This window comes from Anneissia japonica, unplaced genomic scaffold, assembly GCF_011630105.1.
Source record: "Anneissia japonica isolate Jap-2015-1 unplaced genomic scaffold, ASM1163010v1 scaffold287871_len1641731_cov197, whole genome shotgun sequence".
NCBI classification, from domain to species: Eukaryota; Metazoa; Echinodermata; class Crinoidea; order Comatulida; family Comatulidae; genus Anneissia; species Anneissia japonica.
Genome location: NW_022712275.1, coordinates 692,431 through 719,353, shown reverse-complemented (window position 1 = coordinate 719,353; position 26,923 = coordinate 692,431). Strand labels below are relative to the sequence as shown.

The 26,923-nt window shown below is 34.2% G+C and overlaps 3 protein-coding genes and 1 long non-coding RNA gene across 8 annotated transcripts in view; 2 read left to right on the top strand and 2 right to left on the bottom strand.

The window, feature by feature from the left end:
• Nucleotides 1-13,942, top strand: part of LOC117107716 (nidogen-1-like) — a 26,529-nt gene extending 12,587 nt beyond the window's left edge. For 2 of the 5 annotated variants that reach the window (XM_033249446.1, XM_033249447.1), the window contains exons 9-23: nt 495-725; nt 1,275-1,397; nt 2,369-2,488; nt 2,602-2,715; nt 3,732-3,863; nt 5,381-5,500; nt 6,548-6,679; nt 7,805-7,927; nt 8,886-9,122; nt 10,001-10,172; nt 10,790-10,947; nt 11,256-11,397; nt 11,981-12,096; nt 12,469-12,609; nt 13,130-13,942. In XM_033249446.1, the coding sequence (XP_033105337.1) occupies nt 495-725; nt 1,275-1,397; nt 2,369-2,488; nt 2,602-2,715; nt 3,732-3,863; nt 5,381-5,500; nt 6,548-6,679; nt 7,805-7,927; nt 8,886-9,122; nt 10,001-10,172; nt 10,790-10,947; nt 11,256-11,397; nt 11,981-12,096; nt 12,469-12,596 (2,048 nt within the window). In that variant the 3' untranslated portion in view covers nt 12,597-12,609; nt 13,130-13,942. The remainder of the gene's footprint in view (nt 1-494; nt 726-1,274; nt 1,398-2,368; nt 2,489-2,601; nt 2,716-3,731; nt 3,864-5,380; nt 5,501-6,547; nt 6,680-7,804; nt 7,928-8,885; nt 9,123-10,000; nt 10,173-10,789; nt 10,948-11,255; nt 11,398-11,980; nt 12,097-12,468; nt 12,610-13,129) is intronic. The other 3 variants (XM_033249448.1, XM_033249449.1, XM_033249451.1) reach the window with 3 other exon arrangements.
• A 1,776-nt stretch (nt 13,943-15,718) lies between these two features.
• On the bottom strand, nt 15,719-21,719 carry LOC117107717 (RNA transcription, translation and transport factor protein-like). The gene is made up of 7 exons (XM_033249452.1): nt 21,564-21,719; nt 20,266-20,390; nt 19,640-19,739; nt 18,992-19,069; nt 18,170-18,330; nt 17,149-17,197; nt 15,719-16,985 (listed from the first exon to the last, which is right to left on the bottom strand). Exons 1-7 carry the CDS (start codon nt 21,688-21,690, stop codon nt 16,831-16,833), a joined length of 795 nt encoding a protein of 264 aa, XP_033105343.1. The 5' UTR covers nt 21,691-21,719; the 3' UTR covers nt 15,719-16,830.
• Nucleotides 21,720-23,662: 1,943 nt separating this feature from the next.
• Nucleotides 23,663-24,817, top strand: LOC117107745 (signal recognition particle 9 kDa protein-like). The gene is made up of 3 exons (XM_033249495.1): nt 23,663-23,821; nt 24,167-24,235; nt 24,350-24,817. Exons 1-3 carry the CDS (start codon nt 23,750-23,752, stop codon nt 24,437-24,439), a joined length of 231 nt encoding a protein of 76 aa, XP_033105386.1. The 5' UTR covers nt 23,663-23,749; the 3' UTR covers nt 24,440-24,817.
• On the bottom strand, nt 24,517-25,543 carry LOC117107746. The gene is made up of 4 exons (XR_004445279.1): nt 25,223-25,543; nt 25,019-25,111; nt 24,819-24,921; nt 24,517-24,732 (listed from the first exon to the last, which is right to left on the bottom strand). It is a non-coding gene; the product is annotated as an uncharacterized LOC117107746 (long non-coding RNA).
• Between the last annotated feature and the right edge of the window lie 1,380 nt (nt 25,544-26,923).

Genomic DNA, 26,923 nt, shown 5'->3' with positions numbered 1-26,923 from the left:
GGGGGGGGGGGGGGGGGGGGGGGGCACACAAAATGAAGTTCACGCCGCCACGGCCACCTCAGCCCAAACATTGTGGTAAATAATCGAGTTCTCCTTTCACCCACTCCTGGATTGCCACTGAACTCATGTGTGCACTCCTTTTTCCCTCATTCCTCTCTTTAAAATTTTTCTCCCTCTTTTAAATTTTTTGGTTTGACTGACGAGGTGGGGGGGGGGGCACGGGCCCTCATGCCCCTCTGCTGGATCCGCCACTGATGTTGTCCTGATACATGACCTAAAACAGTGGTGCTCACTCTATGTAATTCAGGATTATTTGTCCTTTTTACTATTGTACGGCTGATTGGCGGTATTTACATTCGATCTCTGGGGAGATGTAAAATGACAGATAGGCACTGAAAATTCGAGGCTGTGATTGTCGCCCCAGATTTATTTCACTGCACACAATACCAGAAGCATTAGAGTAAATAATAAAATAACACTTTCAATTATTTCAGGTCGTATTCGCTCAGTCAGCAGCCGTAATATAGAATTCACTGACTTCACCATTCGTTATAGTATTGACCAGACTATAAGTTTCCAAGAGTGCACCGCTGATGAGCGCGATAGACCTGCCGGCCAAGACTCAATGAGTCTGACCATCTTGCAGCAATACACCTCTTTCGATAGCAGTAATGATGGTGGAATCCTCAGGTTTGCAACGTCATCAAGAATAGCTCTAAGTGATCGTAAGTCAAGGACAATCCAATAATATTGACATGTTTATTAATATTCCAAATAGATATACCTTTTGCCATAAAATCTGGAAACCCCCAAAACTAAAGTAAAACATTTAAATGTACAAAATAACTTACTAACTTTCAATGATACGCATCTATAAGAAAGAATTTATAGATTTCTGGGGCTATTTAAAGAATATAGAAACAGACAGTGGCTACGTGTATTGAATGCTCACCGTCACTGTACCAAGTGGCATTGTAGGCGACTGCACTATCTCTTTGCGGTCTTCTGAACATTAGCCATTATTGCATTGGTGCTAGAATAATATTCTTAGTGATTAGTGAAGCAATTTTGTTTTAATCCTGCAATTTGCAGGTCAATAACACACATTAGAAGGCGAAAAGCTGAATTTTAATTATTTTTTTTAAAATATTGATACCATATATGTGCAATTTTATAAATTAAATTTTATTATACCTTCTATCTGTAAAGGCTAATGATATTTAATTTTTTTTTAAATTTTGTTTATAACCAAATAAGTTTACTCCTGTCTTAAGAGACTGTAGTTGACCCATGCGCAGAAAATGACTGTAGTGGAGATGCCACTTGCGTCCCCCAGGGAACCAGCTTCTTTTGTGAATGCAATGAAGGATTTGAAGGAGATGGTCGTAATTGCAGAGGTAGGTTGGCTGCGGACACAACAATTTTACATATTTCTATGTGGTGTAAGCATATCAATTCGATGTCAATAAATTGGATATGTAGGAAGTGATTTTTTAAGCATATGGCTATTGGTTAATCCACAAAGGATGCACTCGAATAGATTTCTTCCGTGTTGTTTCGATTTTTGCTGCGCTTGCTCACTGAGTTAAACCTCTAAAAAAATCACCAATCCATGAATTCTTCAATATTAAAACAATAATAATTCTGTAATTGAATAAGACCTACGTTACAGAATATTATCACTATGTACATTTGAAGATTGACAATTTTCGAGGGATCTTGTTGTTACATATTTTACTACAAACTGACGTACAAAGCAATACGTTGATAAAATAAATGAGTAGAAGTTTATACAAATGTATTAGAAAAAGAAAAATGTTCATCGTCAATTAATAATAAAAGAATAACAATGTTCTTAGACATTTCACCTGTTTCAAATATTTAATTTGCTGGTAATAAGGAATAGTCTTTTCCCCAGTCTGTAAATCTTCGAAACTGCTGATTTGTTCGATTCCCACCCTCCCTCCCCAGAGGGGAGTGGACCCCCTTGTCGGGGAGCTCGGACCCCTCGTCGGGGAAATCCTGTCGCCGCCCCTGCCTTGTAAAAATCAGCAATTTATTATTTTGTATAAAATTTAAAGGTTTTCAAGGTTTTCCAAAGAGAGCCAAGCTCCGAGAGGCAACTGCGTTTGCATATTTTCTCCTTTATGGTGCCGTTAGTAGTGGTGTTTGTAGTAGTGGCAGTAAATACTGTAAAATGAAATAATAATGTGCATAGGAAATATACACGGTAGGGTACTTTTATTGCGAAATGTAATAAGAAATATGGTTGTAATTCTGAATTGTATTAGCCTTGTGTAATGTGCAAATATCTCACATGAATTTTGAAATTTGCGTAGTCAAAATGTTCTTATGTTTCTCTTTTTAGTTGTAGACATTTGTGCCAACGTCAATTGTGGCACTGACGCTTACTGTTCGGTTTTCGCAAATAGACACGAATGTGTGTGCTTAAGACAAGGTTACATCTTTGATGGCTTCAATTGCCGAGGTAAAAAGATAACTCACTGTATGACTTTATAATGTATATTAGTAACATAGGCCTATTGCAATTTTTTATGGCTACATCAAAAACATTAATCAATTTTTTTTTAATGCATATAGGTCCTTGTGAGTTCTATAACTGTCCCTCGAATGCGTACTGTGAAGAAGATAGTTCCGGAAATGCACAGTGCATATGTCTGGAGAATTACAGAAAAGATGGTGATTTCTGCGTTGGTAAGAACATTAGCTTATATATAGCCTAGTATATTGTAAAGCTTTTGAAATTTCTTTTAATTCGTCTAGTCTATAGCTACATTGATTTTGTAGTCATTTTACCCTCGTTTCTTCTTCTTAATTATTTCTCTGTTCAATGGTTTGCTTGGGATTTATGATTTACAAATCGTGGCGCCTTTATAATAAATGTTTGATACATTATTATATTTAATGTTAATTTATTAAAGTAGGCCTATTATTCAGTTTTCATTTTGCCGTCTCTATTAATGTAATTATTTATAAAAACTGAATGGACCGCAATTTAGCTTTAGCGCCAACGTGTACATCAATTTCGGACTTTTAAGTTAAGTTAAATGTGTGGCACTATTTTATTCTGATGATTTAGGTGCTACCTTCTCGAGTAGGGAAAATGGCTGTTGCTGGCTTTAATATTTATATATTAAGTTATTTCGGTGGTCAATTAAGTGTTAATATAATATATATTATAACTATATTATTATATTTTCATCTAACAGCATTGCAGTGCATGCTGCTTCACATCGATTTTAACAAAACTAATCAAAAACCCTGTCAAGACTATCAAATTTTATTTGACAAAAACATATGAAATGCCTAAATATGGTCATGATGACATCACATCATTACCATATATAGGCACATCATGACTATATATGGGCATACAACAGTTTTTTTGTCAAATAACATTTGATAGTCTGGATACTATATGTGGAAATTAATTTTGTTATAGCTACCCGGTATTTCTGTAATAGGCCTTGATAATGTTATTTTTGTTATTATTTGTATTATTATTGCTTTTACTTTTGTTTTTGTTGTTTTTGTTATTTTTGTGATTTGTTATGTATTTTAGTTATATTTCTGATTATTGTTTATTATTGTTTTGGTTTTTTTGTTTGTTATTGTAATCTTCATTATAGTAATTATTATACCTTTTTGATATTTATATTTAGATGATTCTTTTCTTGTTTTTGCGCTTCTCTTGCTTTGCTTTGCTCTAGTCGTTGATGCATGCGAAGGTTTTATTTGCTTGGACCATAATGCACGGTGTCAACTCGACCAAGAAAACTTGGCAACATGCGTGTGTAACCATGGCTACACATTCATTGGTGACAAGTGTGAAATACAAGAAGGTATGGTGACCTTTCGTCCCTAATACCTTCCTCTAATACATCAAGTCAAAAAACATTCTTTATTTTACCTCCCACATACAAACTAATTGTAAATATGATTGTAAAAACCTTATACTATTATAAAAGTTGATTAGGCCTAAATCTGGATTTCTTTAACAACCGACACATCAATTTTAATTATTTAATTTATTTTGATTATTAGCATTGAAATTGAATTGAAATGAAACTATAAGGTACTCCAGCACACAAGAACGAGATCTATATACTCAAATGTTTACAAAAAAAATCTTCTTAAACAATCTAAAAGTAAAAGGTGTAAAAAATCCGTAATTGTGTATTATGATTGATATTTTGGCATTAAATCAAAACTAGTAGGCCTATAATCAAAATTAATATAATCCCCATTTAAAATTTATATTATATTTTATATTATATTTTATAATATTAAATAAAAACTGGTAAAATAAAAATTGATGTAATCTCAATTTAAAATTTATATTTGGTTTTATATATATAGGATTTACACTAATTGTGGTGATTAGTTAATTTCGCAACCTTATAAAATTGTGGTAATTGTGCCCTACGGAAATTCTATTTCCACTTTTTGATAACATGCAACACATAAACGAACTCAGGGTGCACTGTATACACTATTCCGATTTGCATTGTTTTGTAGCTAAATTCACTCAATCTGAATCCTTGTGTTATTGAATGTATACGTTTTCTTTTACGAATCGATTATTTTCGTAACCCAAGAACTATAAAAAGTCCTTGTGTAAACCATAGATATGAATGTAGACCGGCTCAGAAATTATAAAACTGATAACGTATCTGTAACCTTTTTTTTTTATTCGGGAGATTTCAAAACCTTAAGCTCGGTTTCCATACAATCGCTACACTCTATCGCCAACAGCTTTCGGTGATGCTGATTTGTCCGTCGAATAGGAGAGCCTTCCCGATTGCGTCAGGAACTGCTACGCAGTGCAACGATCGCACTGAAAAAAACTGTAGCGACAGTGTAGCGAGGTTAAGGAAACCAGGCTTGATGAAAACGATAACGAATAGGCATACTACGAATACGTCATTATCATCAGGGGCGGATCCAGAGATTTTCTGACGGGGGGCACAATATGAAGCCCACGTCGCCACGCCCACCTCCGCCCCACCATTGTTGGTGTAAATAAGTGGTAAACAATCGTGCTCTCCTTTCTCCCACTGCTGGATCCTGGATCCGCGCCTGCCATTATCGTCATTCGTGCCTAAAACATACTTGATAATATGCTGTATGAGCTGAATGTGATTATTAATTCATGCAAAAAAGGCTTGAATCGTCTACGTTGTGACAAATATGCTACTGTAGGGAAGGGTTGTCTAAAGATTTGATGACGTAACTGTATTCGTTATCGTTTTTCGTAAGCTAGCAAAAACTCTCTAATGTTGCTAAACTTTGTTGCTTAACACTTGCTTGGTTCTTAGATTCTCTGTTTCTTTGTACTGCATGTACTCTATTCCTATAGCTACCGATGGCTGTGCTTCTATTGTATGCCAATCAAACGCACACTGTGAGACGAAAAATGAATTCGATTCAGCATGCTATTGTAATGATGGTTTTATCAGTAATGGCGTAGAGTGTGTAGGTAAGTTTAAGTGAAAAAACGCTAGGTGTCGTAAGTAAAAATCATGCCAAAACCTTGCTGCAATGTTTCAGTAGCAGTGTTGAACGGCTTCATATTATACATCATACGCCCTGCTTGGTTATTAAAATATTTTTTTTATATCTCAACTTATTAACTTTCAAATGAAAATTAAAAGGAAAATATATGTTTTGCCAATTAACAAACGCACAAACTAAATGCTATTTACATTATTAAAAAAAATCATCTGGATCCAATATTAAATATTGGGTTGATTTGTTGTTTTTTGATTATCCAATTAATATTTTTGAAAAAAACATACTCACACTGTAACACCATGGTTCACTTGAGAATGCTGATAGAATATCAGCGAAACGTCGTGGGAGTATGGTTTTTTTCTTAATATTTTTAAACAATATTAATTGGATTATCAAGAACAAACTAACCCACTATTTACACTGTCTCTCAATTTAAAGATTGTAGTTTAAATGGTTACCTCAGACAGTAGGCTTGTGTTTTTTAGATATTTATAGTTGGCTTCCAGCCCATTGTCGTAACTACATGGAACAGGCGATAAGTGCTAATTGTCGGGTAAATGTTTTTAAAAATTGGTAGGCCTAAAGTAATGGAAAACAACCAATACGCACAGTGTAATTCAATTCAATCTTTTATTTCAGACAAAAGTATTATACATACAACAAATAGAGTAAATTGGCAAAAACAATGGCATAACCATGCATAATTATAGCAAATTCTAAAAAGATATATATTTTTTTCTATGACGGTAATCACACCATAATGCAGTACAATACATATTAATGAGATATGATTTAAAAAGACAACACTTAACCTCAGGGGAACATTTCATGAACTTTCGATTAAGGGAGTTGCTCCCAATGCACAAAGACCAATGTCTCTGAATACCAGCCTCATCACTATTATCCTGTGTAAAATTATTATTATTATTATTATTATTATTATTATTATTATTATTATTATTATTATTATTATTATTATTATTATTATTATATTATATTATTGACTTCACAGAAATTCCGCCTGAGGATCCATGTCACGGCAATCAATGTGACCAGTATGCAGGGCAGTGTATACCGGGTATTGGTCAGTTGTACAGCTGTGTGTGCTTGGACGGGTTTGATGGAAACGGTTATATATGTACAGGTAAGTAGCTTTTGCTAGAGTACCAGAGGAAAGTTCCGTAAAGCTTGTTTTCCACTAGGTGAATTTATTCGCGAATCGAAAGCGTCTGTTCATGCGCAATCGCATTCACATTTCTATCGGAGTTTTTGCGAAGCGAAAAAGTGCGCAACCAATCAGAGCTCAGGAAGCGAACCGACGCTTTGATTTGCGAGAATAAATTCGCCTCAAACAACAAACAACAGGCTTCAAAGCCGGTTTTCCACCAGGCGAATTTATTCGCGCGAATCGAAGGCGTCGGTTAGGTTCATGAGCTTTGATTGGTTGCGCACAAAGTAGAAACAGTTCGAACTACCATATTTCGCTGAAGCGGAAACTCTGATAGAAATGTGAATGCGCATGTGCATGAACGACGCTTTCGATTCGCGCGAATAAATTCCTAGTGGAAAACCGGCTTTAAGCCTGTTTTCCATTAGGCGAATTTATTCATCGTCGGTTCATGCGTATGCGCATTCGCACTTTTTAATCGGCGTTTTTCGCACTTTTTTTTCGCAAAAACTCCGATAGGGATGTATAATTTTAAAACTAGAATTTATTAGAGAACAACTATTTAATAAAGGTAATGACGATTTACACATCATTTTTTTTTTTCGTCACATCCAACAGCAAGTATACTCGCCACTTGCAGGATGAGGATGATGCTTTATAAACTAAGCCTTTTTAGTATTTCTTTTTTCCATAAATATTGTAAACTTCTATTAACAAAGTCATTAAAAGAACTAAATGAAATTTTTAATTATTTAGAATCGTATTCAGTACTTTACGTTATTGATTGCACTTTTTTTTTATAAATTTAAATATTTAATATTTTCACATGCGCTAATTTTCTTTTCGTGCACACTTTCAATGAGGGTTGAGCTCTTTTAAAAGCGAGACGATATAGTTTTTATTATTATTCTGGTAGCAATCAAAGTTTAAAAACTAATAAAAGCCTATCTACATCACTTGCCTAAAGAAAATCAAATCAGAATGACGTAGCCTAATATTAGATTGTACCAACATTTGTGTGAGTGTTTCATTTAAAAATTATGCAGGAGTATATTTTCATTTCATTATTTTCATTTCATACATGTTCATTTCTTTGCTTAGATATTGACGAGTGTTCACTGAGAAGAGATGATTGCCACCCTCGCGCCAAGTGTGAAAACTACCAAGGCAGTTACAATTGTATCTGCCTCCCTGGTTTTGAAGGAGATGGCAGATCATGTACTGGTAAGAATGCAAACTACTGAACCTTAGACATACTTAAAATGCATTGTTGCTGAGTAGACATGTTTTGAAATCCTTGATGTAATCGTTTCTCTGGTCATTAAGAAAATACAATTAACAAAAAAATTCCAGTTTCTGGTTTATTCACAAGTCATCCATAAACCAAATTAGGACATCAGTTTTTCCGGCAATATTTGCAAAGCTTAAGCCTACTAATATCTAAATATTAATATAATTGAAGCAATAATACATGATGACATTATGTTACCATTTGAGTGATTAGAAGTATTGAAGACGACGTCTGCGTCTAGGGCCTATATGGAAAAAAAAGATCCACAATGGAACTGTGCTTGCTTTTAAAACTCATTTTCCTGGATTTAATTCTTAACAATGCACAACGTGTAATACTTTTTTCACGCCTCAATCTTCATAAGGCGAGACTTTGTTTATACCTTGTTAAGGGACCTGCCGCCAGCCAATAATGATGATTTCGAATAACATCTTTATTTTTTGGCCAATTAGCGCACCCGCCGCCATAAAAAATGAAAGTTTTTCTTTATTTTCATTACGCCCGCCGCTTCTTTGCAATCTCAAAAAATAAGATACGTATATTTTTCAATTCCTAATTAAATAAATTTGAAGCATTATAACATCCAATTACTACCGTACATTCATCAATAAAAAAAATATTTTTATTTTCTCCTCCGTCTGGGTGTTTTTGGCAATACTATTTGCTAAATAAATAAAACTAAATTTTATTTTTATTTTTTTCCGCCCTCTGATGATCTTTAAAAACAATAAGGTATAAAAAATCTCGCCTAAGATTTATAATCATCAAGAGATTTTTGTCAGCTTTCTATATGAGATCCTCGTAAGTAGTAATTAAAATAAGAAGATAGTGTATTTAATATCCCACCGTATTCGGTGCTTTGACAATAATTGTTTCCTTTTACTTCATAAGCTACCCAGACTGGTGGTGGTGGTGATGGCGTTCTAATATTTGCACAAGGAAACTCGATTATGAGTTTGCCTCTGAATGGTGACGCTGGGCGTAAGGTGTTTATGAACTCTCGGCAGACTATGATAGGAGTAGGCTACGACTGTAAAGACGATCTCATCTACTGGACAGACATCAGTACAAAGACCATCAGCAGTGTTCGCAGTGACGGCACTGGTTCAAAGGTCATCATTAGAAAAGGTAGGCATGAATACCAGGGGTGAATACAAAGTTACATTTTATTGATGGAAGAAATATCGCCAGTGGCATCTGCTGATGAATAAGATGGAATACAATGAGAAGTAAGCGTCTGGCTGGCAAAAATTAAATTGTAGTGCAGTACAGTGCTGTCGAACTTGAGGTCCAGGTTGCACTATGTTCATTTCGCATGTTTACTCAATAATAATAATTAAAAACTTTGTTTATATCCAACCAAGGTCTATAAATTTGTAGTGCCTACATTGGTAGGATGGTGTCGTATTGAAATGTATTGTTCTGCTGAAGTGTTTCACTGCAGCACTCCTCAGAAAAATGAGGTTGCATGGTGTAAATTTATAAATTCAATTACCACGAGTAACAACGTTGCTATCGGTTTATTATTAGAAAAACAATGAATTTTTGTTGGAAAGGCCTATGCATAAATATCATTAACGATTGTGTTTGATAACAATGGCTGCAAAATGAGTAATTTATTTGATGATATGGTACTACCCTTGACAGATGTGCAAATTCCAAATTCAGTTTCAGGTAAGTTCCACTTGTGAAAATACATGAAACCAAATTTCCATTTAATGGATCATTATTGTAGTAATTCTTATTGTGACTGTAAAGATATGTGTGGTGTGTGGCACAGCGTGTAAGGCGTTCTGGTCGCGGGATCCGGAGTTCGAGACCGACGCTCGTCGTATTACTTGTGTCCTTAGGCAAGATACTTTACGTGTCCTTAGGCAAGACTCTTTACCTACCTACGTTTGCCTCTCTCCACCCAGGAGTACAAATGGGTACCTGGTAGGTTTGAACACAACTGTGTTCCATACGTGTTTGATCCGGGGGTAATAATGTGTCTATTGTCTATTTAGGATTATTGAGCCCAGAAGGTGTTGCTGTTGACTGGATTAGTCGTAACATGTACTGGACTGATTCTGGGTATCACCGCATTGAAGTTTCCAGTCTCGATGGCTCATACCGTCGAGTATTAGTAAACACCAATCTGAAATACCCACGTGCTGTTGTAGTGGATCCAGTTGGCGGGTAAATACTTATGTAAAATAGCAAATCACGTCATAGTGCCTGCTTTCGTGCCTTATGTAAACATCCATATTTTTTTGGTGGTACCTTATTTTTCAGATCACATTCAAACGTTAGCCAGTTTAACACATGTTACGTTACTGTCACTTTACGTTGTGTACGTACGGTAATGCTTATTTCATATACAAACAAGATTTTCAGCCTTAAATTCATGATTTTTTAGCCTATAACTTCAGTCATTTATTAAACAAAATTATTATGATAAAACCCCAAATATTGTAAAACACACCACGGTGTATTAATGATATCTAAACCTGAATTAGATCAGCATCAGCAATGGATTAATTCTATACCGATTATTCCTGATAAAATCTTTCCAACCAACTTTCAATCCGAGTAAGAAAATATTATGTAGCCAATTTAATAAAACAGAAAGTACTCCGAACTTCCGTGCAAGAATTCCTTAGAAAATCATCTGTTTGTGAAAAAAGAATTACTGTAGCCACGAATAACAAAGTGACTTATTCCTAATCGTTTCATAAGAATGTCAAATCTTCCAAGCAGTGACTGAATTTAACACAATATAATGCAAGAACACATTTCGTCTGTTCTGTTCACAGAAATCTATACTGGACAGATTGGACACGAAGCAACCCAAAGATCGAGACCTCTGCGCTTGATGGAAGTGATCGAAAAGTGCTGGTCAATAAAAACATCAAACTTCCAAATGGTCTCACTATTGATTACAATAGTCAACAGATATGCTGGGCTGATGCAGGTACCGTTGCTAGTATCAATAGTTTGAATTATAGTTACTAACAACATTTTACTATTATTTACTACTTTCTCACGTGTGGCATTCGAATTCCCCCCCCCCAAAATCACGCACTATATTCTATGTTTTATGAAATACTACGATACATGTATTGATATTTAACCAAAACCAAGGTATCAACATTCTAAAGTAAATCATTACGACTTACTGTAACTGATAAGGTGACATTTTACCAGGTTTGGTTAGCGAAAACATAATCTATGAGTTTTTCGGAAGATGTGATATGAAGTTACAAAGATAGGACAAATAAGTTTTCTTTTCAGGGACAAGTAAAGTGGAATGTATGAACTTAGATGGTGACGCAAATTCTCGATTTACTGTCACTTCTGAGGCAACTTACCCGTTCAGTTTAACTGTGCATTCCAACATATTCTATTGGACCGACTGGCAATCGTAAGTAAATTTCTTATTGCAAACAGTCCCATTTATCACAAGGGCACTCTTACATTTGTTATTAAAAAAGCACCTTCAGATACCAAGAGCCGTTTGGTCTTCTATGTACGAGGCTTGACAGTCTAGTTGTATCTTGTCTTTTGGTGAAATTATAAGTTAGCGGAATGTTCTTGTTTATTTATTTATTTATTTTTATTATGAATTCGTCACTTTAATAATAATAATAATAATAATAATACAGAAATCATATAAATATCTAATACAATGAAATACGAAAAATTAATTAGCGGCGTGTCTAGAGAAATTTCTTTCTAAACTGCTAATTTTAAAGATCTGCGAACTTACCCTGATCCTCTTTGGTGACAAGTTCTTAGCTCTATCTTATCACGTATAGCTTGTTTTGAAGAAAATGGTACGGTATGAGTCCATTAGTAGACCTAAATATTGGTTAGTGTGTGTGTATGTGGTTTGCAGTAGATGGTGATTTTGGTTCTTCAAATATATTTTAAATAGTATTCGACCTATCACAATATTATAAATTCTGAAATTAGACCTATTAACTGAATTACTTTTACTATTTTAGTCGAAGAATTGAAAATATTGATAAGAATGGAAACTCCCTCGGAACACCGCTGCAGTCTCCACCTGGTGGCTCAGGTCGCTTATACGGAATTGTTGCAGCATCGTCTTGCCCTGCAGGTAAGCCACTCGTTCATGTACCTCACTTTTATAATGCTGTATGTACTCACCATTGTTGCTTATCTTATATACAAAGAACGAGTTCGTGAGTGGTTTGTTTTTTTTTTTTTTTTTTTTTTTATTAGAATTCGTCTTTAAAGTATGATGTCACTCTACATCATCTTATAAAGTCATGAAAGTTTACTACTAAGACCGCTACTATAGTACGTTATCTCTCCTTTAATATATTTTCATCTTATCAACAATATACATTTTTGTTTTTGTTTGATACCTTCAAGCACTCGATATCTCCTGCAACTCTTGAGGTTTCACATAATACGTCGAAGGTCTGATTTTTTTTTTGATTTTTTTTTTGTGGCTTCGTTTATGTAGGTACTAATGCTTGTGCTTACAACAACGGTGACTGTAGCGCCCTCTGTCTTCCCACACCGGATGGCAAGACATGTGCTTGTGGACATACCACTGACGGCAATGAAATCCCATGCGAGGATGCACCATAAAACACCGTAACAGGTGAAAATATCTTTTCTGTTTTAGGAATATTTTTGGCGGATTTGGCTTTCCATAAATAACAATCAAATATTGTGATGTAATAGTTTAAAATCGACGAAAGGTCCAGTTTATACTTATTATTTATAAATAGGCCTAAGCGAATCTGTTTCCAAGTAAAACGTTTAAGCTTCAGCTAAGTTATCAACTTCAAATTAAGACACGCAGCAAAGCTATTTAAGTACGATGACTTAATGCCTGTATCCCAATAAAATTATTTTAAAATTGTGTTTCCAGCTCAGTTTCAAGCGGGCCTACATTAGGCCATAACACTGATTATGTCACAAACTATTACATAGTTTCCTATCTGTGTACAAATTTCACTTACTAACAAAATGTTACAAGATTATCTCTTAAATTCGGTCGCCAACATGTTGATGATTGTCCAATATACTTTTGTTTTCTTGGGAAATAACAATTAGTATATGACATATTATAGTGTTTAATATTAAAATTGAATTAAAATGTTCAACCTTTCTTTCAGAGTCAACTGGGATTGAAATCATCCAGGGTTCCAGAGACTCGTTTTTCAACACGTCTTGATTTGATTCTTGTGCGATTATATTTCTAAAAAAATTATTGTACATGTTCATGAATTTTTCGATAGTATAAGCCTGTAATAGTATATTTGTACACCTTTCAAGCATTGTATTTTCAGTATAGAATTTAAAGAGCTGTATAAATTTAGTATTCTGCATGGCGAGGTATTCTTTTAGAAACCTGATTAAACATTGAAAATTATTAAATAAATGAATAGAAAACTGAAAAGTTGTAATATGTAATATCACCAAATGTACAATATTAATAGAAAGAATGCATGCGACAATCTCTTCGAAGTAGGCAAGCTCTTTTTCATGTTGATATTGTTGTAGCTAAATAGTCTAAATAGTCATAGCATGTAATTATTAAGCATTATTTTGAGTGAAAAACTTATATAATTAGAGATTATTTTCAAAGGGTAATTTTCTAAAGCCTATTTTTTGATATAGCAAATATGGCATTCGTATTTTATATAATGTTAGAGTATTTTTCATAAAGGTTTATTATAACAGGATTTTGCTGTGTATCTTTAGTATAGGCCACCAATGATTAGGCTGAATAATGGTAGGCCTATTATATGTTGAACGAAGTGTTACAGGCTGCGTTTAGTAGATACTTTGTAGCTAAAAATCAATAAAATAAGCAAGGCAATTTTATGTTTTAATTTTTAAAATTTAGTGAATCGTAATTCATTTTAAACGAATATTTCACTGTTTCTTGATTGACAATAAACTCACCTTGCTCACAATCTTTAAAATTTTCGTCTCTTAAAACCATAAGGTCCTCATTCTTGCATTTGTCATTAGCAAAGGGCCAGTCTTTGGGTACACCAAGTGTAATTGGTACCCGAATAGACGGATCCTTTGAAAGACGCAAGTTTCGGACGCTCGTCTGAATCGTCAGTCTGTTATTGTCATATAGCATCTAGTATATCTTGAAAGAGTTTCAGAATTTGTGTCAAATATGATCTAAGAAATGAAAGAGCCACCAAATAATCTGGTTGACAACCACATCTCAAAAATACTCTTCAATAATCTGCGAACAACTGACTAACAGTCTAACAAAAGCTTATGGAGAATCGTACAGCGAGACACGTCGCGAGAATGGGAATTGACATATAATTATTAAGGATAACCAGACACTAATTATTATATACAAAGGAGCAGCAGATTAAAGGAATTCCTTCAAAACCCTGGGATGGATACTATGCTGTCCAGGTGGAGAGTTAAATTTGTAATTGTCTTACAACCTTTACTACATCATCTGAAATCTTCGAAAGATAGAAAGAAACTTCTCGTCAATGCAATGTCTCTTACTCCCAATTACGTTTCTCCCTTTCCCGTGTCGCACCTCAATCTCCTCTCGTCCGTAAATCGTCGAATAAGCGCCGCAACACATCATCATGCGATTGAAGGATTTTAAAAATCAGAAAAGTTTTGAAATATCTGATTGAAAGATTATAGGCTACTTAGAATTTCACAAGACTTTTAAAATTTGAGCTATGGAAAATACCATAAGGTTGCCTAACTACAACATTGTTTTACCGCGCAAAAACTGTCGTCAATCGTCATGAGAGTAACTGGAAAGGAACATCTGATGCATTGCGAGCGAATATTATTTATCTTTGTGTTATCTGTTTTTTTTTAAAGTTTTTGATGTTTTTTACACGTTTTGCCACTTAAGGAGGGGCCCAGCTTGGCCAATTTGGAGCCCTGGCTAAAAAAAATCTATTATTATCTCAGGCCCCTTAATTAAGTTCTGGGCCCCTGGATTTAGAGCTTGATGGTCCTTGATGGTAAATTTATGTTTGACAATTTCTATATTAATTTAACACACTAATAAACTAAATATTTTTTTGGCTTTGATTAAAGTTGTACAGGATTCCTTCATGAGCTAAAAATATATTTAAATTGAATTTGTGTATTTAATTAAGTCCCAGGATAAAGGATAGTAAAACAAATTATGAAGTTACAATAAAACAAATTAATGAAAAACATTAACATACAGTAATAATAAAGTTGCTTATTATTTGCATAGACCCAAATTGGCTGGTAATTTTTGTAGGGCAATTATTATGTTAGGGCCAATATACTCTACTGCCTGTATTATACTGCCCTCATCGGAGCTTTCGAGAACTTATTTTAATACAGGAAGTGTATCTCTGCTACTACAGGTATCTTGCTTTTGACCCATGCTTACATTGTACCGTTATTCTATACAAACTGTTCTGATGTTAGTGGTTCGACAGTCGAAGTCACCGGACCTTTCCGCTAAGAGCCCCCGCCCCTCGAATAATGTTGCTAAATCCAACAAAGCATACATACTTCTGTGGGACATGTGTGTTTGTAGGACAATCGCATAATCTTAGCGATGTTCTGATTGGTCAGCTGTTAAGTTTGAATATCACTCTGGAAAGTACACCTGATTTTAGGTGGACTGTAGTGTGGCTTTATGGCTTTATGTTCTTTCTAAAAGTTGCAAAACGTGGGAAACCATTTGAGCCAACTTCAATCAATAAACACAATGGCAATAATTCTGTTTAATTAGAGGTCCTGCAGGATCCATTATTTAATCCATCATGCCAAAGTTTTTTTTCAAGTGTGTTCATGCACACTAAAAACCCACATCGAAGTAAAACATTAAAATTAATTCACTGAAATATTTTATGAGCATTCTGTTATAAATTAAAAAAATAATATCTTGGATGTTATAGAGTACTGTACTACAGTGTTACGTCACAATACCATTAGACACACGCTCCAAGAAGCCTATTCTATACATCAGTTAAAATAATTTATTATTAGTGGAGAGGATTCGTAACACACAATCAGCTAGTGCACTCCTAATCTTAACTATCCTTGCACTCTGTTCTTGCTTAGAACACACATGTACGCAGTCTCAAAATGCACAAGTCTCGTTTTCTGTACGCATGCAAAACCTCCTTATTATCACTAATGCATGCTTATTTCTAGCTCAGCACTTTTTTCAGTAAATGGAATGTATGATATAAATACAAGACATTTATTACTCTAGAGTTAAGTACATAGGCCTAATGAATAAATAACGAATTACTGTATCACAATTGTGTTTTGGCTCATTCAATGAGTGTCATATTTTATTAATATTATTAAGTAGTAGTCCTACAAACTGGTAGGTGTGTTTAAAGATGATACTTGACCTAAAATATAATAAAACCTCAGAAATTAAATTAAAACTTTAAATCGCTCTTATCAAAGTATCAATAAATAATGCCTGTTCAAAAGGTTGAACAAATTATTCTACAGTACTATATTGAATGAACTCCTATTTCTTATATTTTTTCTGATAATTGGCATAAAATTTGGAAAAAGAAATTCAGCCCGAGCAATGCTCTCTATTATGAGGTATTCAAGAAAATAAATATGGTAGCTTTTTCTTTGCTACAGTTAATAAATAAAGTGACATGCATTGTTCCTGGTTCAGGCTAAGAGCTTGAACGAAAAAGAAACTTCACCAGTAAGTATAATTCCATGCTACTTAAGATTTCTCAATCACATTTTATGCATGCATATATACTACTGCATATTACTGCCAATTCCACTAAAAACACTGCAAAATTTCACAGCCTCTGTTACTGTATAGTATTCCTTATCCTCTGTGTATCTACTATCTACCAACTTTTCCTAATCTTTCATCTGTTTTAGGATTTGCTGTTACGCTTTGGGCACATACTATCGCTTCGTTTATCCTTGTTTGAAGTTCTCTAAGTTCGTTCACATGTAGGAGACGTAATATTTTAGCAGCTTCATTCAAGTTTTTGTCTGTTAATGAGAAAAACAAAGTTAATCATGTACTGTATAAATACATTCAAGATTCGTCAAGAACTTCTTTATTCATTAAAAGTTATTATGCATTTATAATTTAAAAACCACTAAAATTTATTAGAAATTGGAGCGAATATGAAATTTCAGTAATTCTACATACCACCTGTATCAAACCCTAGAGGGCAGTCTTCAAGACTAATCTTGCTACCCTGTAAATTACAAAATAGCAAACAAACATTTATTTCTTTCATCTTTTCATAGATATTTAAACAGTAAAAATAATGTAATTGAGCTAAAAATAATATTGGAATAACTGTATATGTAATAGTAATTTAACATATGCCACAACCAGACACAAAAGTAATACTCTAATATATTTAGTTACATTCATGTTAATACCCACTAGCAAAAAAAAATCTTATAAGAGGTACACTTAGGATTAATGTGCCAACAAGACTATATCGATTTTGAACATGGTTTGAATTTACTCATGTGAAAACATTAATGATCCCAGTAGAAATATTTTTTTTAACATTTTGTCTTTTTTAAATGGGTATCAGATGCCTAAGCTTTATCAGTGCAACAGTGAACTGTTCTTTTTTATTCTTTCTAAAGAAAATTATGTTTTCTTACAGACTTACTGATTGATTGAATTAGTAATGTAATGCAATGTATGTCACTCAATAAACTTGGATATGTATACTGACATTGCTAATAGATTTAACAAATGTGGAATGATTTTTTAGTTGAGAAAGTTTTATGCAGCAACCTATGGAATTTCCCCATAGGCATCATTCCAGTGGCTGATTTGAGCAGCATGCTTGCCTTTGCCTGTTGTTCTGCTGGTAGAACAAGTCTTCTCGGATAAAGACTATAAATTGTAGGCCCAATGTACATAATAGGCTCATGCGCAGTACATCATTCGAGACGAGTGGGGGGGGGTTACCCTGGTGTGCTGATTCATACAGTCCCTGTGGTGGACAGACGAAAGTAGCTGGTACCAGTTTTCCGGGTAAGCTAAGACACGATGAGACTCTCAGGGATGCAGGAATTTACTGAACGAGATAGGTCTACGCATTGAGCGCCATGAGCGTCAGGTTGGGTGAATACCGGAGCTACAGTGTGTACCGATGCTACAGTATACAAATATTCACTATTATTACTGTTATTTAAAAAAATACCTCTTGACTTGTAAGGCTTTCATCTTCTAAAGCCTCTTTAGATAACCTTTGCCTAATTAAAACGCTGACCCCTCTTAAAGTGACCTCTTGGTCATAATGCTCTGGCATTTTCAGTAATCTGCAAATAGATGCTAATCCAGCTTTGAAGTTGGGATCCTCAGCTGTAGTTTAAAAAATATATAATATACAGGCATAAGGTAAAATTATAATGATGGCAAAAGTATGTTAAATATTTTGATACACTGAAGTAGTTGCCAAACTATTGGGTAAATACCTAAACGGACTTACGTGGTATTCAGGAAAATGTGCTGTCCTGAAACTCATCAAACTGGCATTGGCAGTATGTATACATTTAATGCAAGTTTATGTAAACCATTGCTTGTCAAGAGAGGGTGGGGGAACAATTTCCTCCTCTCGGACAAGCATGGACCATGTCGTCTGACGCAACAATGAAGTTATTGGATTAACAGGGGCTCTCAAGTTGGAAGAAGCCACTTGCTGTACATGGTGATTTACATTGGCACTCACTTCCGAGACACAATTGATAACAGAGTAGTAAAAACATGCAAATATCGTGATTTTGTGGCAGATATGTTATTTTCGGGGATAATTTTTGCTTGCATGAGTGCGGGAGGCCTTCCTGATTTCTGTAAAACTTGCACGAGTTGAGGACGACTTGGGACACCTGGATTAAAAGTATTAATTTGCAGATCCAAACGGCGTAAGCCCTTGCAAGGGATTCATTGACTTGCACGTTAACAATAATTTGGTGATTATCATTATATGGACAATAATGCATACAGCTGATGGAGTTTAACTTACGATTTAGATGCTTGAAGGGATCTTCGGATGATGCTCCTTTCACAGTACTCTCAACAGAAACAGCTTTATACTTATCAACTGTGAAAAGAAATCAAATCAATATTATCTAAACATTACTACTATATAAATAAACTTTATACTCAAACACTCTTATTCATTATTTGGGAGACCCTGAGCGAATCGGTACGTTTGGAACATGTGCGCATTTAAATATACAAATTAGGCAATTCAAATATGGTATTGAATTTTTCTAATTACAATTACCTCATGAGAGCAATGTACATCCTGTCTCTTATACACATTTTTTTTTAAATCTTTACTATGATCTATATATATATATATTCATGTACACATGAATAAACATATGGATAAATACTGTAGGTGTAAATTTTTTTAGTTGGAAAGAAACATACGATAATTTAATATCCTGGGCTTTTGCCTGGAAGATAGTAAGGGGTTGGGTTTGTACCAGTAATGTGCTTATACCACATAAAAGAATTGTTTCCTATGGTTTTTGTTGGATGTGTGAGAAAGAGAAAGAATGATTGAATGTCTGATCAGAAAATGAGGATTTAGGAACTGAATGAAAAATGAATTAAAATGTGATTAGAACTAAAGTCTAGACCTAATTTAATGCAAGACAAATACCTTGTTCTGCATATTCGAGTCTTACAGCATGTCCAAGTAGCCATTCTGCAATCGTTGCCCTATCACTACCAATGTACGGGCACACTATATCTTTCAAGTACTAAATCAAAATAATACCAAAATTTTTTGTTGAAAATTTATCTATTATTTCTAGTCAGTGCAGGGTTTTCACAAAGCTACAATCTACAAGTATAATCATTATAAAAATGGCTTTTGCCATCTTTTTAGGACAGTATTCAATAACCTCCAGTAGGTTACAGATAACCGCCCAGACTACAATTGACTATATTGTGTTGTGCACTCACTGGTGTACTCATCATAGGACAGTGAAGACAAGCATTTGCTTCTAAGCTGTTCCTTAACCTTTGTACTTACAGTAAAATTGGTTGAATAAATATCTTTGAATTGAATTTAATTAAAATAAAATAGAGTGGCAAAACAAAGTACAATAGGTTTACCATTGCAATTTTATTATTATTATTATTATTATTATTATTATTATACTATTTTAATAATAATAATAATAATAATATTATTATTATTAAAATAGTATTATTAGAGTTGATACAAAAGTATCACAGTAATCATCAGTGATTACAAGTGAGCTTTCATCAAATATTGGTTACCTGTTCATAGGTCTTGATCCATTGCTCACCAGTAGATTTCCGTAAGCTTTCACGATCTTCTATTGCATAGAACCGGATTTTCATGTCTTCGATCCAAATTATAAAATTCCTCCAATGAGTTTCATCTACAAACCAAGGAATGTTAAAACAATAAAATAACTATAAACTTACCATTTTCCCCCTAAATTACCAAATAAGTGCTGAGGCGCTTAAAGATGTACTGTCTGCTATTTTGGAAAACCTTAAAAACTTGATAAAAAGACATTAAGTAGCTCATTTAAAAGTATCAAAAAATGTATTAATTTCTAATCAGAAACAGATCATTTTTGCTCATTTACATACATTTTACTACCACACAGTAATCCTTAAATTGATTACAGGAAAGGTATTAATATTATTTAACTGTCAATTGACAGGGAAAATTGATTTCTTATTTAAATTTTAAATTGTAATGCCAGTCAATAATTTACCATACTCAGACATTCCAACCCCTGGAACTAACAAATTGGGAGACTGGGCATGCCTCAGACATGTTGAAAACATGTTTATTTCATACAATACATGCATTTTGATCTTTCGAGGTGTCAACAACACAAAGTCTTTGTATGCTGAAATTGTTGATTAAAAAAATGATAAAGAAATAATCAATTATTCGTACAAAAGCCTCTAAAGGCTGTTATTGGTCTTCTGTGGTTTGTTTTCAAAATTTGGGAGAATTTGACTAAATTCGGCAGACCAGGATTTTGCATGTAAATTTGGGAGACCCTGAGCAAATCGGTACGTTTGGAACATGTGCGCATTTAAATATACAAATTAGGCAATTCAAATATGGTATTGAATTTTTCTAATTACAATTACCTCATGAGAGCAATGTACATCTTTAATTTTAATGAGAATTCATTGCAGCAAGTATTGTAGGTATTTGCTTGTAGTAGTTGTTTGTTTTAAAATTAAATTTGTAAGCCCAAAATATTGGCCTAGCTCTTGAACCTCCACTGTTCCCTGGTTTGAACAGTAGGTAGCTTAACTAGATACGCCAACGCCCTAAGCCTACTAGCCTAACTAGTTAGACCCTAGAGTAGTACTAGGCTCCTAGGCCATAGGCTAGTAGTAGGCCTAGGCCTACGGTAGGCTAGGTCTACTAGGCCTACGAACCCCTGCTATTCAACAAGGTACAGTAGGGGCCCATTCGTCTAGGCCTAAATAGTAATAAATAAATACGAAATAGGCCTAGGCCCTAGTAAGTAAGTATTTAATTTTGTGACAAAATTAGTATCCTAGGCCAAGAAGGTGTTTACCTCGGATATCTAAATCACCTCGACCATAACCTAATGCTTCTAGCTTTCTTTTAAACATTGTATTCATGTGAATCACGTATGGATCGCTCACGTGCATTGCACGTCCCGGTCCCACGTCGCAAGCCATTAGGCCTATAGTAAATGGCGCCCTCTCGTGTAAGCACAACATTTTTGCCTGAAGAAAATGCGTCAGTAACATAACGAACGGGTGATTGAGTGACGCTTTAGCATAAACAGAATATTCTTGCACATTGCAATGTAGGTGCCGCTATGACACGTTTGCCCTTTGAGAGGTGTTGCTTTTAGTTTACATTTTTTAAATTTTATTCCCACTTTTAGCCGTCGAGGGCCAGCATGACCATGATATTTAATGTCTATTTCGCACAAACACCGGGCTTAAACGTTCGAAAATCAGAATTTTGAGCGTAAGTTCAGGTTTTTACATTTCTGAAAGAAGATATATTGAGAACATTTCTACAACATCAATCACTTAAAGTAACTGAAAAGCATATTAAAGTTATGGGATCTTTGGAAGCTGTTTCCTTAAAACTTACATGGCTGACATCCAATGAATTAAATATTCAGAACTTCGCTAATACTCAACCAATTTCCAACAAATAAACACAGCTGTCTTAAAGAAGAATTCACGAAGAATCCAATAATACCACAACACAAATTTTGAATGTTTTGAAGGTTTTAGATTAATTTTTACATTTGTATTTAGGCATAAATCAATCAATCTATGTAAAAATGCTCACGAGGGGAGACAAATGATCACGATATTTCTATTTTTATTTCCGGTCCTTATTTTTAATGTATGCGTGTTTCTACTGTACAGTACAGTACTTACTTATACTTGAGTCTTGCAAGACTTGGCCGTCATTGACTGATACCAGTTGACTTCATTGCTACTAAATTAGTAATCTGATTTGGTTGTTGAGAGTGAGTCTGATAGATCACCATGGCTTTACAATATTTTGGTAAACCATTGAATTTTTTTTTTTTTTTTTTTTTTTTGTGTAATAGGTCTATAAAGAGTATTTGGGTCCATGCTCATAATCTTGTCCATTACAAACATTTAACTTCTTTATAACTCAAAATGAAGCTCAGTGAATTTGTACTTTATTATATTTGTGTGGTGAAACCAATGGTGTTAATAAGTAAAGGTATGTCACGTCCCCATTTCTTAGAAAGCTACTGTACGGTCTTTTCAGGGTTAAGATACTATACTCAAGCTCTTCTTTAAGTCTATATTTTAAAGTGTCATTATTTTTGGATGAAGCATCTGGTTCAATAGCGTAAGAAAAGCAGATTCAGAACGATAACAAATAATAATTATAATTAAAGAAAGCATTTGTTTAGAAGATGTAGTTTTGAAAATAGTGATTGATAAGATCAGTAGCATCATATGTCTGATAATACATCGGTCCTCGTATTACAATTGGTTGCCATCAGGAAAAAGTGCTAAGAGATATCCGAACTCTTTTATCCCCATTCCGTCAGAAACTAAACAACAATACCAAAGATAAAAGAATAATTGCTTCCAGAGGGTCCCCTGGTACACCGGGAGACAATCCCCTAACCTTTTCCGAAGACTACTGCGTTCTTCAACGTGCACACGGGCCATAATGCACACCGTGGACCAACGGCTTAAACGTCTCACCCGAAAGACGGTGCGCTATCATAACTGTCTACCACTTAGCCGACAGAGATAAGCTGCTCTTTAAAACAGTAGGAGGAGTAGGCAATTAAATGGTCCAGTTTTACACCATAATACAATCTGATCTTATTATTGACTTTTAAAAATGTATTTTTATATTATGTTACTGTATTTTCATTTGCTTTTTATATTGATGTATTTTTTATACTGTAATTTCATAAGCAATGCCTTTTCTCAATGTAATTTCCTTTTGGACAAATACATTTGAATTGAACGGGAATAATAGTACTGCAATAGCATGGAGCCTCCATGGATAGCCTATACAGTATTACAATGTGGTCAACGCGTTTATTAGAGCATTTGACGCGTTTGCCCGGCTGCGTTGCTGTGGGAAAATAATACGAGCTAGCGTTGCTCATGAGTTTTGGTTTATGTGGCTTGGCTTTTTTTATGACATGCTTATGCGCTTATTTAACAACAGGCTGTAGGTTGAGACCTAATGTAAATGTAAATATTTGAGTTCATTATGCCATACTATACATCATGGGACGAATTTTCAAAAGCAGCTGAAAAATTGTACCTTTCAGATCCTTCTAAAGTAAGTAATTAATCTGAAATAATAGTGAATTTCTGTAGTAATGAATGAATGACACCTAGGCCTACTCTAGTGTAGCCTAGCCTAGCCGTCGTTAGGCCTTTTTCTTGCTTGAGTACCAAGCAAGGCCATTGCATGGCCAGTCCATTGTCCTACTACTTACTAAGCGTCTAAACAGGTTCTTGCCTAACTATGTTGTCGATGGTTTGATATCGATTTGGGTACAGATAATATGCTTTTAATAATAACAATTATTGATAGCAATAATAAAAAATATAGGGCCTACTGAGGATAATAAAAGTGTGTTTATAAAATTAAGTTGAATTTAATGTTTTTTTATTGTTGCAGGCTAGAGTGGTATTGAAGTACAGGCATTGTGATGGATCAATGAAGATTAAAGTTACAGACGATGTTCGTGTAAGTAATGTATTTAATACACCATTTTATTTTATTTTATTTTTTTTTTTTTTTTTAGTTTTGTATTTTGTCATTTACACGTGCCATTAATTATTTTATTTTATTTACATTTAGTGTTTGCAATACAAAACCGAGCATGCTCAAGACATGAAGAAACTGGAGAAGTTCAACAGTACTCTGATGAGGCATATGGTGTCTAAATAAATTGGCCATTGATTGTTGTTCATCATCAGCATCTCTCCACACAACGTAAAGACCAAAAGAGAGACTACAACTACAGATTTAAATAAGTGGAATATTTATTGGTAGAGCAAAAGTACATATAAATGGAAATTTTATAAATTAAATAATAATGTGCTAAATTTGCTCTGTGGGAAAGCCTGCATTCAGTGGTTTGAAGTCTTCTGCGAATGCTGCAGGCGGCATTGAGTGAGTGCACAGCATGGGATGATCAAAATCCATTTAAACGTACTTTGTGGAGTGCGATCATTTCATGTCTGTAAAAGAAACAAAGCTTGTAATATGTAATATGTAGTAGTTAGGTACAGTCATCAATATTAAAAAGTACAAAAACAAAACTTACTTCTGTGGAGTTTTAATTCTTTCCCAGTTTCTGCATTTTGTTGGTTGAAAGAAAAATATAAAGCACAGCTATAGGCAGCTTTGTTGATGTAATACAATACTTGCTGAGGGGTAAAACAAGACATGCAAGTGTTATCAGCGTAGATTTAGTAATTTTTATTTTGCTTTGGCTAATTTTAGCAGACTGTAGGAAATACTTACCATGGTGATTGTAAAATACGGTTGAACGATAAATTATAAATCAATTTGTAATTGGAAGTTGCGAATCTGGACTTCGGCCAAGGAAGGAGGAATCTGCAATAATAACAAAGTCATGAAAATCGATAGTGCGCCACCATTTTTCTTCGGTATTCGGTTTCTTTTACTAAAATGTATTATAAACTGTAGGCTACTACTAGTACTCACTTAAATTGAAAATAAAAATGGCCGAAGTTGTCTGCTGGATTTTAAGTCAAAAATAAAAGTACAATTTGTTGTTTTCACTTCTGTATTCAAGCACCGTAGACGTTTTTGGTGTTATGCATCTGTATGGTGAAGTAATTTCTGTAGAATCGTCAATCGATTAATTGTTGTAGATGGAGCAGACTACCGCAGATCCGCTTAAAGTAGATAAACTAAAAAATATCAACTAAAATGAAAGTAAAATGGTGCAAGTTAGCTGCCTTGGCACGGCCAGCAGCTATACTGGTGGTGTGTTGACGTGCAGTGCAATGTTTGCTGTTTGTTAACCATTATTTATAGTACACACCACCTGAATATTCCGTGCACATGAGCTTGTTTTATTTAAATTTTCGTGTGACTAGTCAAGCATTGGTGCTATGGATTTCATTCACCAAGTTGTTAGTACACTGCCCCAGTCGGAAAAGTGATTTTCTGTGAAAACAATAATAAATAATTGGAAAGTAACTGCCCGCCACCAGTGTAAATATTGTAATTGTGTGAAAGTTTGTGCACAATGTTTTAGGGAAAAAAATGATGATGATGACAATTATGAAAACGAACGGTTGGTGGTAATGGTATTAACAATGACAATAGATAATGATGGTATTACTATGATGATGATAATGATAACGAGAATGATGTTGGTTACGATGTTAATATGATGAAGACGAATGTAATTAAAGATGACAAATGATACAATGTTTATGGTGATACCGATTATGATTACGGTGGTGATTCCAATGATGATCGTGATACGACTCTCACGACTACGATTATTAAATTCAAATTACAGACATACAGTACATCTAAATAAGCAGTTTTTGTATAGTATTTTACTTATTAAAATCCTAAAATTTAATAAATACCAGCAAATAAATTGGTCTAGTAGATCTATGCTAAGAATATAAACGGTATTTTAAATCTACATAAAAAGTAAATTAGGTTTTTAATGTCACCAAAAAGCACGTTGTATACTTAGTTTAAAACAACATTTCTGCTGTCTCCATCTTAAAATATGTAATCCGAATCTCAATGATTTTGTTTTATTTCTGTGGACGACGACTATCGTGTGATGGAATAGGCTACGGTACTCATTTTGTATTAATTAACATTTAAAAAACAGACTTATTTTAAGAATTATTGAATTTTAGAAGTATAAGTAAATAATGACAATTACGCTAATTTTATAGAATTTATAGTAGGCCCGTACTCAAGCACATCAACACTACAGAAAATGAAGGGCAGCAATTATTTAACTGGTGCATTCAATTCCATTCCATATTTATTTGCTTAACATGCCATCAATGGGCTATTGTCCTCTATCACAAGGAATAAACATTTCATTTATATACAATTGCAATAGCCAGACAAGATAATAAAGTAATATTGAACAGGTAAACCAACCACATCACATTTACTCAATTTTTTTGTCCACTTCACACCGACTGAGTCCTCCCAGGCTGAGAATCGAACCTTGAAATAGTTTATAACTAAACTAATTCCTCCATAATCGAACTACTTAACCACCTAATAGCTCTGTACCAAGGTTTAGTTTACATCTCAGTCATGAAAAACCTGTATGCTCTAAATGCAAAAGAGTGATTAGGAGTAAAAGAGTGCCTACATTGACCGCTCCTGATAGAGTGATATATATATATATAGAGT